The following is a 13,572-nucleotide window of genomic DNA, read 5'->3' on the forward strand; positions in this document are numbered from 1 at the left end:
CGACTTCTTCAGAATTCTCTGTATGTTTAGTATGTTGTGCCGTAAGTGAGTAATCTGTGTCAGACGCTGTGATTCAAATGGCACCCTATTCCCTATGTAGTGCACTACTTTGGACCAGAGCCCTGTGGCCATTTGGGACACATCCGATGGTCCTACTGGTGGCCACAGGTAACCTGAGTGCACCGTTAAGTTAAATACAGCCATCATATAATTGGCATATACATTACTCTTACTGAATTTCCACGTGGGCGAGGATATTGGAAATTTAATCAAAGCCTATTGGATGATAATTTATTTTTAACTAGGACAAAGGAGTTTATAACTGACTTTTTCCAACATAACATAGGTACAGCAAATCCTCTTATTGTATGGGACGCCTTTAAATGTGCCTTTAGAGGCCATGCAATTCAGTACTCATCTCGAAAACAAAAGCAATTTAGGTCAAAAGAGTCCATACTAACAAAATAAATAGAAAGTCTAACAGAACAGATAGATGGCAATAAAAACTGTAACATAGAGGCTCAGAATAAATTAGAGGAAAAACAAAAAGAAATGGAGAAACTTATTCAAGAAAGATCAAGTGTAATATACACTGCTCAAAAAAATAAAGGGAACACTAAAATAACACATCCTAGATCTGAATGAATGAAATAATCTTATTAAATACTTTGTTCTTTACATAGTTGAATGTGCTGACAACAAAATCACACAAAAATGATCAATGGAAATCAAATTTATCAACCCATGGAGGTCTGGATTTGGAGTCACCCTCAAAATTAAAGTGGAAAACCACACTACAAGCTGATCCAACTTTGATGTAATGTCCTTAAAACAAGTCAAAATGAGGCTCAGTAGTGTGTGTGGCCTCCACGTGCCTGTATGACCTCCCTACAACGCCTGGGCATGCTCCTGATGAGGTGGCGGATGGTCTCCTGAGGGATCTCCTCCCAGACCTGGACTAAAGCATCCGCCAACTCCTGGACAGTCTGTGGTGCAACGTGGCGTTGGTGGATGGAGTGAGACATGATGTCCCAGATGTGCTCAATTGGATTCAGGTCTGGGGAACGGGCGGGCCAGTCCATAGCATCAATGCCTTCCTCTTGCAGGAACTGCTGACACACTCCAGCCACATGAGGTCTAGCATTGTCTCGCATTAGGAGGAACCCAGGGCCAACCGCACCAGCATATGGTCTCACAAGGGGTCTGAGGATCTCATCTCGGTACCTAATGGCAGTCAGGCTACCTCTGGCGAGCACATGGAGGGCTGTGCGGCCCCCCAAAGAAATGCCACCCCACACCATGACTGACCCACCGCCAAACCGGTCATGCTGGAGGATGTTGCAGGCAGCAGAACGTTCTCCACGGCGTCTCCAGACTCTGTCTCGTCTGTCACATGTGCTCCGTGTGAACCTGCTTTCATCTGTGAAGAGCACAGTGCGCCAGTGGCAAATTTGCCAATCTTGGTGTTCTCTGGCAAATGCCAAACGTCCTGCACGGTGTTGGGCTGTAAGCACAACCCCCACCTGTGGACGTCGGGCCCTCATACCTCCCTCATGGAGTCTGTTTCTGACTGTTTGAGCAGACACATGCACATTTGTGGCCTGCTGGAGGTCATTTTGCAGGGCTCTGGCAGTGCTCCTCCTGCTCCTCCTTGCACAAAGGCGGAGATAGCGGTCCTGCTGCTGGGTTGTTGCCCTCCTACGGCCTCCTTCACGTCTCCTGATGTACTGGCCTGTCTCCTGGTAGCGCCTCCATGCTCTGGACACTACGCTGACAGACACAGCAAACCTTCGTGCCACAGCTCGCATTGATGTGCCATCCTGGATGAGCTGCACTACCTGAGCCACTTGTGTGGGTTGTAGACTCCGTCTCATGCTACCACTAGAGTGAAAGCACCGCCAGCATTCAAAAGTGACCAAAACATCAGCCAGGAAGCATAGGAACTGAGAAGTGGTCTGTGGTCACCACCTGCAAAACCAGTCCTTTATTGGGGGTGTCTTGCTAATTGCCTATAATTTTCACCTGCTGTCTATTCCATTAGCACAACAGCATGTGAAATGTATTGTCAATCAGTGTTGCTTCCTAAGTGGACAGTTTGATTTCACAGAAGTGTGATTGACTTGGAGTTACATTGTGTTGTTTAAGTGTTCCCTTTATTTTTTTGAGCAGTGTATTATAAAAATAAAGCAAACTGGATGGAATATGGGGAAAAATGCACCAAATTCTTTTTTAATCTTCAACATAGGAATGCTACGAAAAATAATTTAATGAAACTGGTTACAATTGTTACCCATGATTCAGCAAATTATATTTTGAAGGAGGAAACTAAGTACTTTAAGCATATGTTTTTGTTTCAGTCGCCTCCATCTCCTCTAACTGAAGCTAATTGTAGAGATTTTTTTTCTATTGATAATGTAAAATTAACAGCCATACAGAAAGATTCATGTGAAGGTGAAATTACAGAGGAGGAACTTCTGGATGCAATTAAAGACTTTAAGTCCGGGAAAACTCCAGGGTTGGATTGGCATACCAGTCGACGTATACCAAACCTTTTTAGATATACTAAGAGGACCGTTATTAGCATGTTTTAACCACTCCTATGTAAATTATAGATTATCTGACACTCAAGAAGAAGGTCTGATCTCATTATTACTGAAACAGGATACAAGTGGAAAATATAAAGATCCAGTCCATTTTAGAAATTGGAGGCCCCTTACACTTCAGTGTTGTGATGCAAAAATTCTAGCAAAATGTATAGCGCATAGAATTAAAAAGGTATTGTCGGATATTATTCATTCTAATCAGACAGGTTTTTTACATGGAAGATACATTGGAGATAATATAAGGCAAGTATTGGAAACAATAGAACACTATGGAAAATCTAATAGTAAATAATGGTAATTTCTCAAAGTTTTAAACTGTCAAGAGGAGTGAAACAAGGTTGCCCACTATCGGCATATCTATTTATTGTGGCCATCGAGATGTTAGCTATTAAAATCAGATCCAACAATAATATCAGGGGATTAGAAATCCAGGGTTTAAAAACAAAGGTGTCATTGTACGCTGATTATTCATGTTTTCTTTTAAATCCACAACTAGAATCCCTCCACAGCCTCATAGAGGATCTAGATACATTTTCTAACCTCTCTGGATTACAACCAAATTATGACAAATGTACTATATTACGTATTGGATCACTAAAAAATACAATTTTTACATTACCATGTAGTTTACCAATAAAATGGTCTGATGGTGATGTGGATATACTCTGAATACATATCCCAAAGGAAATAAATGATCTCACTTCAATACATTTTAATAGAAAGTTAGCAAAAATAGAAAAGGTCTTGCTACCATGGAAAGGTAAATACCTGTCAATTTGTGGAAAAATCACCCTGATTAACTCTTTAGTATTATCCCAGTTTACCTATTTGCTTATGGTCTTGCCTACGCCTAGCGAACAGTTTTTTAAATTATATCTAAAAAAAATATTCCATTTTATTTGGAACGGCAAGCCAGACAAAATTAAACGGGCCTATTTATATAATGAATATGAATTCGGAGGACAGAAATTATTAAATATTAAAGCATTAGACCTATCACTAAAAGCTTCAGTCATACAAAAGTTATACTTAAATCCGAACTGGTTCTCTAGCAAATTAGTAAGATTGTCTCACCCAATGTTCAAGAATGGCCTTTTTCCCTTTATTCAGGTTACAACCTCTCACTTTCAGTTATTTGAAAAGGAAATAATCTCCCAAATATCACTATTTCTAAAACAAGCCATAGAAATTTGGTTGCAATTTCAATTTAATTCTCCAGAAACTACAGAACAAATAATGCAACAAATATTGTGGTTAAACTCAAATATACTAATTGACAAAAAAACTTTTTTTTTTTACAAAATGTTTACAAAAGGTATAATCTTCGTAAATGATATCATCGGTAGGACTGGTGGAGTTATGTCGCACATGCAGCTAACAAAAACATATGGAAATGTCTGCTCTACCCAAAATTACAACCAAATAATTGCAGCCTTACCGCAAAAATGGAAGAGAAAAGTGGAAGGGGGAGAAAGTAAGGAACTTGTCTGTCGGCCTTGCATTAAAGAACATAATTGGTTAAGGAAAACTGTGATAAATAAAAAAAGTATACCAGTTTCATTTAAGGACCAACGGATTGACAGCAGTCCCATATAGATTGCAAAATAGTTGGGAAGACATTTTTGACGTACCGATCCCATGGCATAGTGTTTATGAACTGATACGCAAAACGACACCGGATTCAAAACTTAGAATCTTTCAATTGAAATTATTATATAAAATTCTTGCTCCCAATATAATGTTATTTATATGGGGGATACAATCTTCCCAGCTCTGCAGATTTTGCTGTGAAGAGACAAAATCATTAGATCATTTGTTTTGGTACTGTCCATTTGTAGCTTTTTTTTGGACACAGGTCCAGGAATGGCTAAAGGATTGCAATATTTACCTGGAGCTAACCTTGCAGATAGCATTACTGGGTGATCTGAAAAGTCATAGTCAATCGATCAATAATATAATAATACTTTTAGCAAAAATGTTTATTTTCAATTTACAATCTGTAGAAACAATGAGAATAGAAAGGTTCAGCATTTTTGTAAAACATCACAGTACAGTTGAAAAATATATGGCAAATAGAAATCCTATATGGATAGTGTTAAGAGATAGATGGGAGTTGTTGAATGGAGTTGAAGGATGGGACTAATAACAACTAACAACAAATAATAACAAGATAACTAATAATGTAAGCATACTGTGTCCATAATAAACAATAAGTATATAGGTTGTAGGTTGGGAGCTTTTGTGAAAGAGCACAGTTAGAAAGATATGCATATAGAAGCAAACCGGATGGACATCATGAAAATGATCGGAGAGGTTGAGAGTAGAAGAAGTTCAGGAGAAAAAACAAACAAAATATAATTATTGTAAAATTGACTGTGTCCATAAAATGTAGATAGTAATTATAAGCTGGAAGTAGAGGCCTAAGCATTGTTGTTCACTAGTTTACTCCAAGTAGGGAAAGGGTGGTGGGGTTGGAAAGTAATAAATGGGAATATATATTTTTTAAAGGATATGTATGTGTATGTATGTACAGTGGGGAGAACAAGTATTTGATACACTGCCGATTTTGCAGGTTTTCCTACTTACAAAGCATGTAGAGGTCTGTAATTTTTATCATAGGTACACTTCAACTGTGAGAGATGGAATCTAAAGATACATCTAAAAAATCTGTCTATCATAGAGCTTCTCTACAGGTCTGTATGTATCATCATAGAGCTTCTCTACAGGTCTGTATATCATAGAGCTTCTCTACAGGTCTGTCTGTATCGTCATAGAGCTCTAGCCACTCTGAAAGTAGAACATTATGTAACACTGCTGCTGTCCTTCCACAGCCCAGTAACTAACTCTACCCAGACTGACACAGTGGATTACACTCCACACTCCAGTCCAGAGCACTAATCCAGTCCAGTGTCATTTTTTCCCTCCAAGACAACTTTGAAAACATTTCCAAGTCTAAACACAAGCAGTGAAGAGACAAACAGATGCTTGAGAGACTGGTGACTAGTTCCAGGCATACAAATGTCTTATTTTTCTAAGCCTAGGTAGTTTTATTTTATATCTCCGTAATGAGATGATGAATCACCTCTGACAGGAGTCTAGACTTACCCCATCACTAGAGCCACAGATGGGAGGGGGAGGAGAGGTGGGGATAATGCATAATGATAAAATAAAAAAATAAAAAATAAAAAAATATAATAATACTCTCACTTCTCTCTCACTCTGAGGTGAGTCTGCCGCCGGTGTACTGGAGTCATTTATAGGTGCAGACCAGATGGAAAATGAAAGAAAACAATCCACTTGGTTTGAGGGAAATGATTTGCTACCTGTCACATGTAGTCTCTTAGCCATGGCAGTGAAGACTTTATCAAGTCAAGATCACATAATATTAGCACAAGTGTCCCCAACTCATCCCGTTTAACAGCAACCTGTTGTCTGTTGTTATGAGAGATGTTGTACGTATAGAAAATGCCCATCGGACCAAAATGCTCGGCCTTATGGGTCAGTAACATATTGTCCAAAACTGTGCTTCCCTCTCTATAAACTCTCTTCCAAGCAGACAGCTAGCTACGTCTCTCCTTGATTTGCTCATACGTGTAAGTGTCATTAAACCCTAATTTCCTCTCATTAAAGGGTTCTGGGCTGTTGACATCTGAAGTGTTCAGACAGGAACAGGGCTCTCTCTGGTACATCCTGTACTTCAAGGCTACAGCCAGATTCACTCAGACCCAGTAACCCTGGCCAGCGTACTGTTCTGTAGCCCAGTCATAATGAATCATACTGGTAAGGTAAACATTGAGCTCAGTTAGACAGAGTCCAGTCAGGCAAAGGGTACGATGTTGTTCTTTCTGTTGGTGGAAGGTGCTATGTTGCAGCTTCAGATCACTGGTAGGTGCTTGGTCTGTATGTCATAGTGTGGTGCTGAAGTGGTTGTTAAACTTATCCCACTACCATATTATTTGCCAGAATAATACATTAGCCTCTAAAACTTCTTCAACTTATCCTACTACCATATTATTTGCCAGAATAATACATTAGCCTCTAAAACTTCTTAAACGTATCCCACTACCATATTATTTGCCAGAATAATACATTAGCCTCTAAAACTTGTTCAACTTATCTCCATTAAAACAGCTGAAGCAAGCACACACATTTTCTCTCCTGATAAATGACATTTTCTATTATTTCAGCAGCTTATTTGTGTTGTTCTGTGTGTCTGATGTGTTTTAACAGTTGATCTGACTGGAAGTGTGGAGAGTTTCTACAGCCGTGTTCCCTTTAAGAAGATGGTGTCTTATTCCGTCCGTAGCCGTGTCAACCTGAGTGCCAAGCCTATCACTGAGGGGTAAGAGGCCTTAAGTCAGTGTTACCTGGGTCCCACTGGTTCTGGGGGTAAGAGGCCTTAGGGCAGTGTTACCTGGGTCCCACTGGTTCTGGGGGTAAGAGGCTTTAGGGCAGTGTTACCTGGGTGCCACTGGTTCTGGGGGTAAGAGGCCTTAGGTCAGTGTTACCTGGGTCCCACTGGTTCTGGGGGTAAGAGGCCTTAGGGCAGTGTTACCTGGGTCCCACTGGTTCTGGGGGTAAGAGGCTTTAGGGCAGTGTTACCTGGGTGCCACTGGTTCTGGGGGTAAAAGGCCTTAGGTCAGTGTTACCTGGGTCCCACTGGTTCTGGGGGTAAGAGGTCTTAGGGCAGTGTTACCTGGGTCCCACTGGTTCTGGGGGTAAGAGGTCTTAGGGCAGTGTTACCTGGGTGCCACTGTTTCTGGGGGTAAGAGGCCTTAAGTCAGTGTTACCTGGGTCCCACTGGTTCTGGGGGTAAGAGGCCTTAGGGCAGTGTTACCTGGGTCCCACTGGTTCTGGGGGTAAGAGGCCTTAGGGCAGTGTTACCTGGGTGCCACTGGTTCTGCTCTCAGTACCACCACCACCCCCAATAAAACATATTTCACAGAAATCTTCTTCAGGAAATATTTTTTTTACTGCATGAGTAGTAGGATAATAACATTAAAGTCTTTATCAATTCCTGTTTTGTTTCCCCCCAAAAAACAGTGTTTGCTTTGTGTTTGTAACAGGTTCCGGGAATGTGAGCGGAGATGTGATGAAGACCCGTGTTGCCGTGGAATCGGATACGTCAGGGACACCCAATCACCTGGTCAGTTGTTATTTCAGTCAAGATATTCACTGAGATGTTTTTACATTGCTGACAAATGCTCCGAAATTCGAAGTTCAAGGGGCAAGAGAGAAGAGGGAAACAATCACAATTTAACTCCAAAGTCCAAAGGAGACACAAATATTACCTCTGAAGTGTGTGTGTGTGCTCTCTCCATCCAGGATCAGACATTCTCTGCTTGACTCTGAACAGCTTTGGCATCCAGACGTGTGGTGAAGGTGAGAGGACAACCTGGAGGGTCCAGGACTGCACCCCCTCCAAAGTAGAAACCGGGGTGTATCCGCTCGGCTGGTACGAGAAACCAGGTGTGTATATATCTGAGGATAAGTAGGTACAGGGTGGATCCCAAATGACACCCTATTCCCTATGGGTCCTGTTCAAAAGTAGTGCACTATAGAGGGAATAGTGTGCCGTTTGGAACTCAACCACATTTAGGGTAGCTTACTCAGTGAGTAGGCATGAAACACATCTGGGCAACATCTTGAATTGTCTCTTACTTTTATGTTTGATGTCTTAATGTTACTTTCACTTCTGGAAATAGTGAACCGCACCTTTGCCCTGGTTACAATCTGTGTGTCCCGTATGGCACCTTCTCTGTATAGTGCACTACCTTTGACCAGAGCCCGTTGGGGGAGTAGTGTGCCCTTTGAGACGCTGCTCGCTGATTTAAGCAGATAAATGTGTTATTATGCTTCAGCTGTTGACCTCATTTTGTGGTTTCTATTTTGTCACCTGGTAAGGATTGCAGAGACTAGAAATTGTTCTTACCTTTTTGAGAAATTCTTAGACTCTGTGGTAATTTTTGTGTTCTTACGAGTCCGTTTATAGCTAACACATTTGTTTCTGTTTTAAATGGCACCCTATCTCTATTTCGTCCACTAGGGTGCCATTTGAGGCAGGACCGTGATAAATATTTACTGCAGTTGGTGTTGCAGAGTCACATGATCTAGCAGACACATTTACTGGCCAAGTTGTTTTCTTATCATTAAGGAATTAATTACGTAATGAGTCAAATGTTTCCATTGTTCCCCCTTCCCCTCAGTGAATCAGTGGACTAAATCTCCACGATTGTGCCCCCGTTTCGAACTACGTCTTCCTTCAAAGAATGGTAAGAGTGCAGTTACTAAACTAAAGAGCAGCTACTAACCTGAAGAATATTTCACCTCAGGAATTTAGATGAAATGTACTAATACATCACACTGTTAGTTTTATACGTCAGCTACAATAAACAGACAAGTGTGTTTATTCCTGCTGGAGTCCTTCTGTAACTGGCTGAATAGAACACGTCAGCCTTTCTGTCTTTGGATGCGTCCCAAATGGCACCCTATTCCCTATATAGTGCGCTACTTTTGACCAGGGCCCATGTGGCTCTTTTGAAAAATAGTGCATTATGGGGAATTGGGTGCTATTTGGGCGACAACCCATTTCACATTTGTGTGTGTTCAAAGGGAACCCCCCTCCCATCAATGAGACAAACTTACATGGTTATTTTGTGAGCTTTCATTGTGCTGACGCGCTTAAATGTTTACAAGCCACAGTGTTTTCCACTTAGCCTTTAGTTAGACACACTTCCTCCATAGCCCCCAGTAGCTATAAACCTGGCCATTAGACAAAGGAGAGGCTGTCTCCAACTGCTCCAGTACAGGCTTTGAACTGCTCTCATTAGTATCTAGTACACAAGAATTGTGTAATTGAATGTTTAGAGAGCTCTGTCATTTTGGCATTAAAATACATTTCAATGGCTGCATCCCAAATATGGCACCCTTTTCCTTATGTAGGACACTACTTTTGAACAGAGCACTATGGGCCCTGGTCAAAAGTAGAGCACTAAATAGGGAATAGGATGCTGTTTGAGACGTAGGCAATGTGTTAAATGCATCCCCTGCTGATAAAGATGTGTGTGTCTCTGCCAGTGAGTTTGAGTGAGTGGAGACTCCTGGATGCGTCCTCTACTCTGGTGGATTCATCTGTCTCCACGTTTGACATTATTCACATCAGTAAAGACATCGCTGAGGACCTGGACAGGACCAGAGACTGGTGTCTGTCTGGTGAGAAACATCTTCATCATGTGCCAGAGTCTGGTCTAACGGTCAAAGCCCCCAACTCAGGACCACACATGCCCCCTGGCAAGAGGGGTTTAAGCTCCTCCTCGGTCTCTCCTGTCTGTGCCCCTCATCTGTGCCCCAATCATTGTATCTACCTCTCTCTACTCTCCTCCTATCCTGTCAGTTAAACTGTGTCTGTGTGTCTCCCCTCAGCGTGTGAGGAGGCTGAGTCCTGTGCTGTGGTGTCAGTGGAGCGGACCGACTCGGCTGTCCGCTGTGTCCTCTACCCAGACACCCTGGCCTGTGCCCCCTCCACTTCCACCCCCACTGGAGGTCAGGACTGTCGGCTGGTCATCAGAGAGTCAGCTCTCCAGGTCTACCTCCACAAAGGTGGGCAACATCCCTGATCCCTGACCCTGGCTCACTATACATCCCTGACCCCTGACCCTGGCTCACTATACATCCCTGACCCCTGACCCTGGCTCATTATACATCCCTGACCCCTGACCCTGGCTCATTATACATCCCTGACCCCTGACCCTGGCTCACTATACATCACTGACCCCTGACCTTGGCTCACTATACATCCCTGACCCTGGGTCACTTTACATCCCTGACCCTGACTAACTTTCTGTATGCCCTCTCTCATAGAATATGTTCTCAGTCAATTTAGCTGGTAAAGGACTAATGGCTAAATAGAAAGACATGTCTTTACCTGCTCTAGATGCAGAGAGTTCTGAAAGACATGTCTTTACCTGCTCTAGATGCAGAGAGTTCTGAAAGACGTCTTTACCTGCTCTAGATGCAGAGTTCTGAAAGACATGTCTTTACCTGCTCTAGATGCAGAGAGTTCTGAAAGACATGTCTTTACCTGCTCTAGACGCAGAGAGTTCTGAAAGACATGTCTTTACCTGCTCTAGACGCAGAGAGTTCTGAAAGACATGTCTTTACCTGTTCTAGACGCAGAGAGTTCTGAAAGACATGTCTTTACCTGTTCTAGACGCAGAGAGTTCTGAAAGACATGTCTTTACCTGTTCTGAAAGACATGTCTTTACCTGTTCTAGACACAGAGAGTTCTGAAAGACATGTCTTTACCTGTTCTAGACGCAGAGAGTTCTGAAAGACATGTCTTTACCTGTTCTAGATGCAGAGAGTTCTGAAAGACATGTCTTTACCTGCTCTAGACACAGAGAGTTCTGAAAGACATGTCTTTACCTGTTCTAGGCGCAGAGAGTTCTGAAAGACATGTATTTACCTGTTCTAGACGCAGAGAGTTCTGAAAGACATGTCTTTACCTGTTCTAGACGCAGAGAGTTCTGAAAGACATGTCTTTACCTGCTCTAGACACAGAGAGTTCTGAAAGACATGTCTTTACCTGTTCTAGACGCAGAGAGTTCTGAAAGACATGTCTTTACCTGCTCTAGATGCAGAGAGTTCTGAAAGACATGTCTTTACCTGTTCTAGACGCAGAGAGTTCTGAAAGACATGTCTTTACCTGCTCTAGACGCAGAGAGTTCTGAAAGACATGTCTTTACCTGTTCTAGATGCAGAGAGTTCTGAAAGACATGTCTCTTTACCTGCTCTAGACACAGAGAGTTCTGAAAGACATGTCTTTACCTGCTCTAGATGCAGAGAGTTCTAAAAGACATGTCTTTACCTGCTCTAGACGCAGAGAGTTCTGAAAGACATGTCTTTACCTGCTCTAGACGCAGAGAGTTCTGAAAGACATGTCTTTACCTGTTCTAGACGCAGAGAGTTCTGAAAGACATGTCTTTACCTGCTCTAGACGCAGAGAGTTCTGAAAGACATGTCTTTACCTGTTCTAGACGCAGAGAGTTCTGAAAGACATGTCTTTACCTGTTCTAGACGCAGAGAGTTCTGAAAGACATGTCTTTACCTGTTCTAGACGCAGAGAGTTCGGAAAGACATGTCTTTACCTGTTCTAGACGCAGAGAGTTCTGAAAGACATGTCTTTACCTGCTCTAGACACAGAGAGTTCTGAAAGACATGTCTTTACCTGTTCTAGACGCAGAGAGTTCTGAAAGACATGTCTTTACCTGTTCTAGACGCAGAGAGTTCTGAAAGACATGTCTTTACCTGCTCTAGACACAGAGAGTTCTGAAAGACATGTCTTTACCTGTTCTAGACGCAGAGAGTTCTGAAAGACATGTCTTTACCTGCTCTAGATGCAGAGAGTTCTGAAAGACATGTCTTTACCTGCTCTAGACGCAGAGAGTTCTGAAAGACATGTATTTACCTGCTCTAGACGCAGAGAGTTCTGAAAGACATGTCTTTACCTGTTTTAGATGCAGAGAGTTCTGAAAGACATGTCTTTACCTGCTCTAGACGCAGAGAGTTCTGAAAGACATGTCTTTACCTGCTCTAGATGCAGAGAGTTCTGAAAGACATGTCTTTACCTGCTCTAGACGCAGAGAGTTCTGAAAGACATGTCTTTACCTGCTCTAGACGCAGAGAGTTATGAAAGACATGTCTTTACCTGCTCTAGACGCAGAGAGTTCTGAAAGACATGTCTTTACCTGCTCTAGACGCAGAGAGTTCTGAAAGACATGTCTTTACCTGCTCTAGACGCAGAGAGTTCTGAAAGACATGTCTTTACCTGTTCTAGACGCAGAGAGTTCTGAAAGACATGTCTTTACCTGTTCTAGACGCAGAGAGTTCTGAAAGACATGTCTTTACCTGTTCTGAAAGACATGTCTTTACCTGTTCTAGACACAGAGAGTTCTGAAAGACATGTCTTTACCTGTTCTAGACGCAGAGAGTTCTGAAAGACATGTCTTTACCTGTTCTAGATGCAGAGAGTTCTGAAAGACATGTCTTTACCTGCTCTAGACACAGAGAGTTCTGAAAGACATGTCTTTACCTGTTCTAGGCGCAGAGAGTTCTGAAAGACATGTATTTACCTGTTCTAGACGCAGAGAGTTCTGAAAGACATGTCTTTACCTGTTCTAGACGCAGAGAGTTCTGAAAGACATGTCTTTACCTGCTCTAGACACAGAGAGTTCTGAAAGACATGTCTTTACCTGTTCTAGACGCAGAGAGTTCTGAAAGACATGTCTTTACCTGCTCTAGATGCAGAGAGTTCTGAAAGACATGTCTTTACCTGTTCTAGACGCAGAGAGTTCTGAAAGACATGTCTTTACCTGCTCTAGACGCAGAGAGTTCTGAAAGACATGTCTTTACCTGCTCTAGACGCAGAGAGTTCTGAAAGACGTCTTTACCTGCTCTAGATGCAGAGTTCTGAAAGACATGTCTTTACCTGCTCTAGATGCAGAGAGTTCTGAAAGACATGTCTTTACCTGCTCTAGACGCAGAGAGTTCTGAAAGACATGTCTTTACCTGCTCTAGACGCAGAGAGTTCTGAAAGACATGTCTTTACCTGTTCTAGACGCAGAGAGTTCTGAAAGACATGTCTTTACCTGTTCTAGACGCAGAGAGTTCTGAAAGACATGTCTTTACCTGTTCTGAAAGACATGTCTTTACCTGTTCTAGACACAGAGAGTTCTGAAAGACATGTCTTTACCTGTTCTAGACGCAGAGAGTTCTGAAAGACATGTCTTTACCTGTTCTAGATGCAGAGAGTTCTGAAAGACATGTCTTTACCTGCTCTAGACACAGAGAGTTCTGAAAGACATGTCTTTACCTGTTCTAGGCGCAGAGAGTTCTGAAAGACATGTATTTACCTGTTCTAGACGCAGAGAGTTCTGAAAGACATGTCTTTACCTGTTCTAGACGCAGAGAG

The 13,572-nt window shown here is 42.2% G+C and overlaps 1 protein-coding gene across 1 annotated transcript in view; it reads left to right on the forward strand.

The window, feature by feature from the left end:
• tg (thyroglobulin) overlaps positions 1–13,572 on the forward strand; it is a gene marked incomplete at both ends in the record, with an annotated part of 78,180 nt that overhangs the window by 28,426 nt on the left and 36,182 nt on the right. The window contains 6 exons of the mRNA XM_084157585.1: positions 6,834–6,945; positions 7,670–7,749; positions 7,929–8,072; positions 8,810–8,875; positions 9,681–9,815; positions 10,026–10,202. Of these exons, the coding sequence (XP_084013711.1) occupies positions 6,834–6,945; positions 7,670–7,749; positions 7,929–8,072; positions 8,810–8,875; positions 9,681–9,815; positions 10,026–10,202 (714 nt within the window). The remainder of the gene's footprint in view (positions 1–6,833; positions 6,946–7,669; positions 7,750–7,928; positions 8,073–8,809; positions 8,876–9,680; positions 9,816–10,025; positions 10,203–13,572) is intronic.

Source organism: Coregonus lavaretus (assembly GCF_964263955.1).
Source record: "Coregonus lavaretus genome assembly, chromosome: 3".
NCBI classification, from domain to species: domain Eukaryota; kingdom Metazoa; phylum Chordata; class Actinopteri; order Salmoniformes; family Salmonidae; genus Coregonus; species Coregonus lavaretus.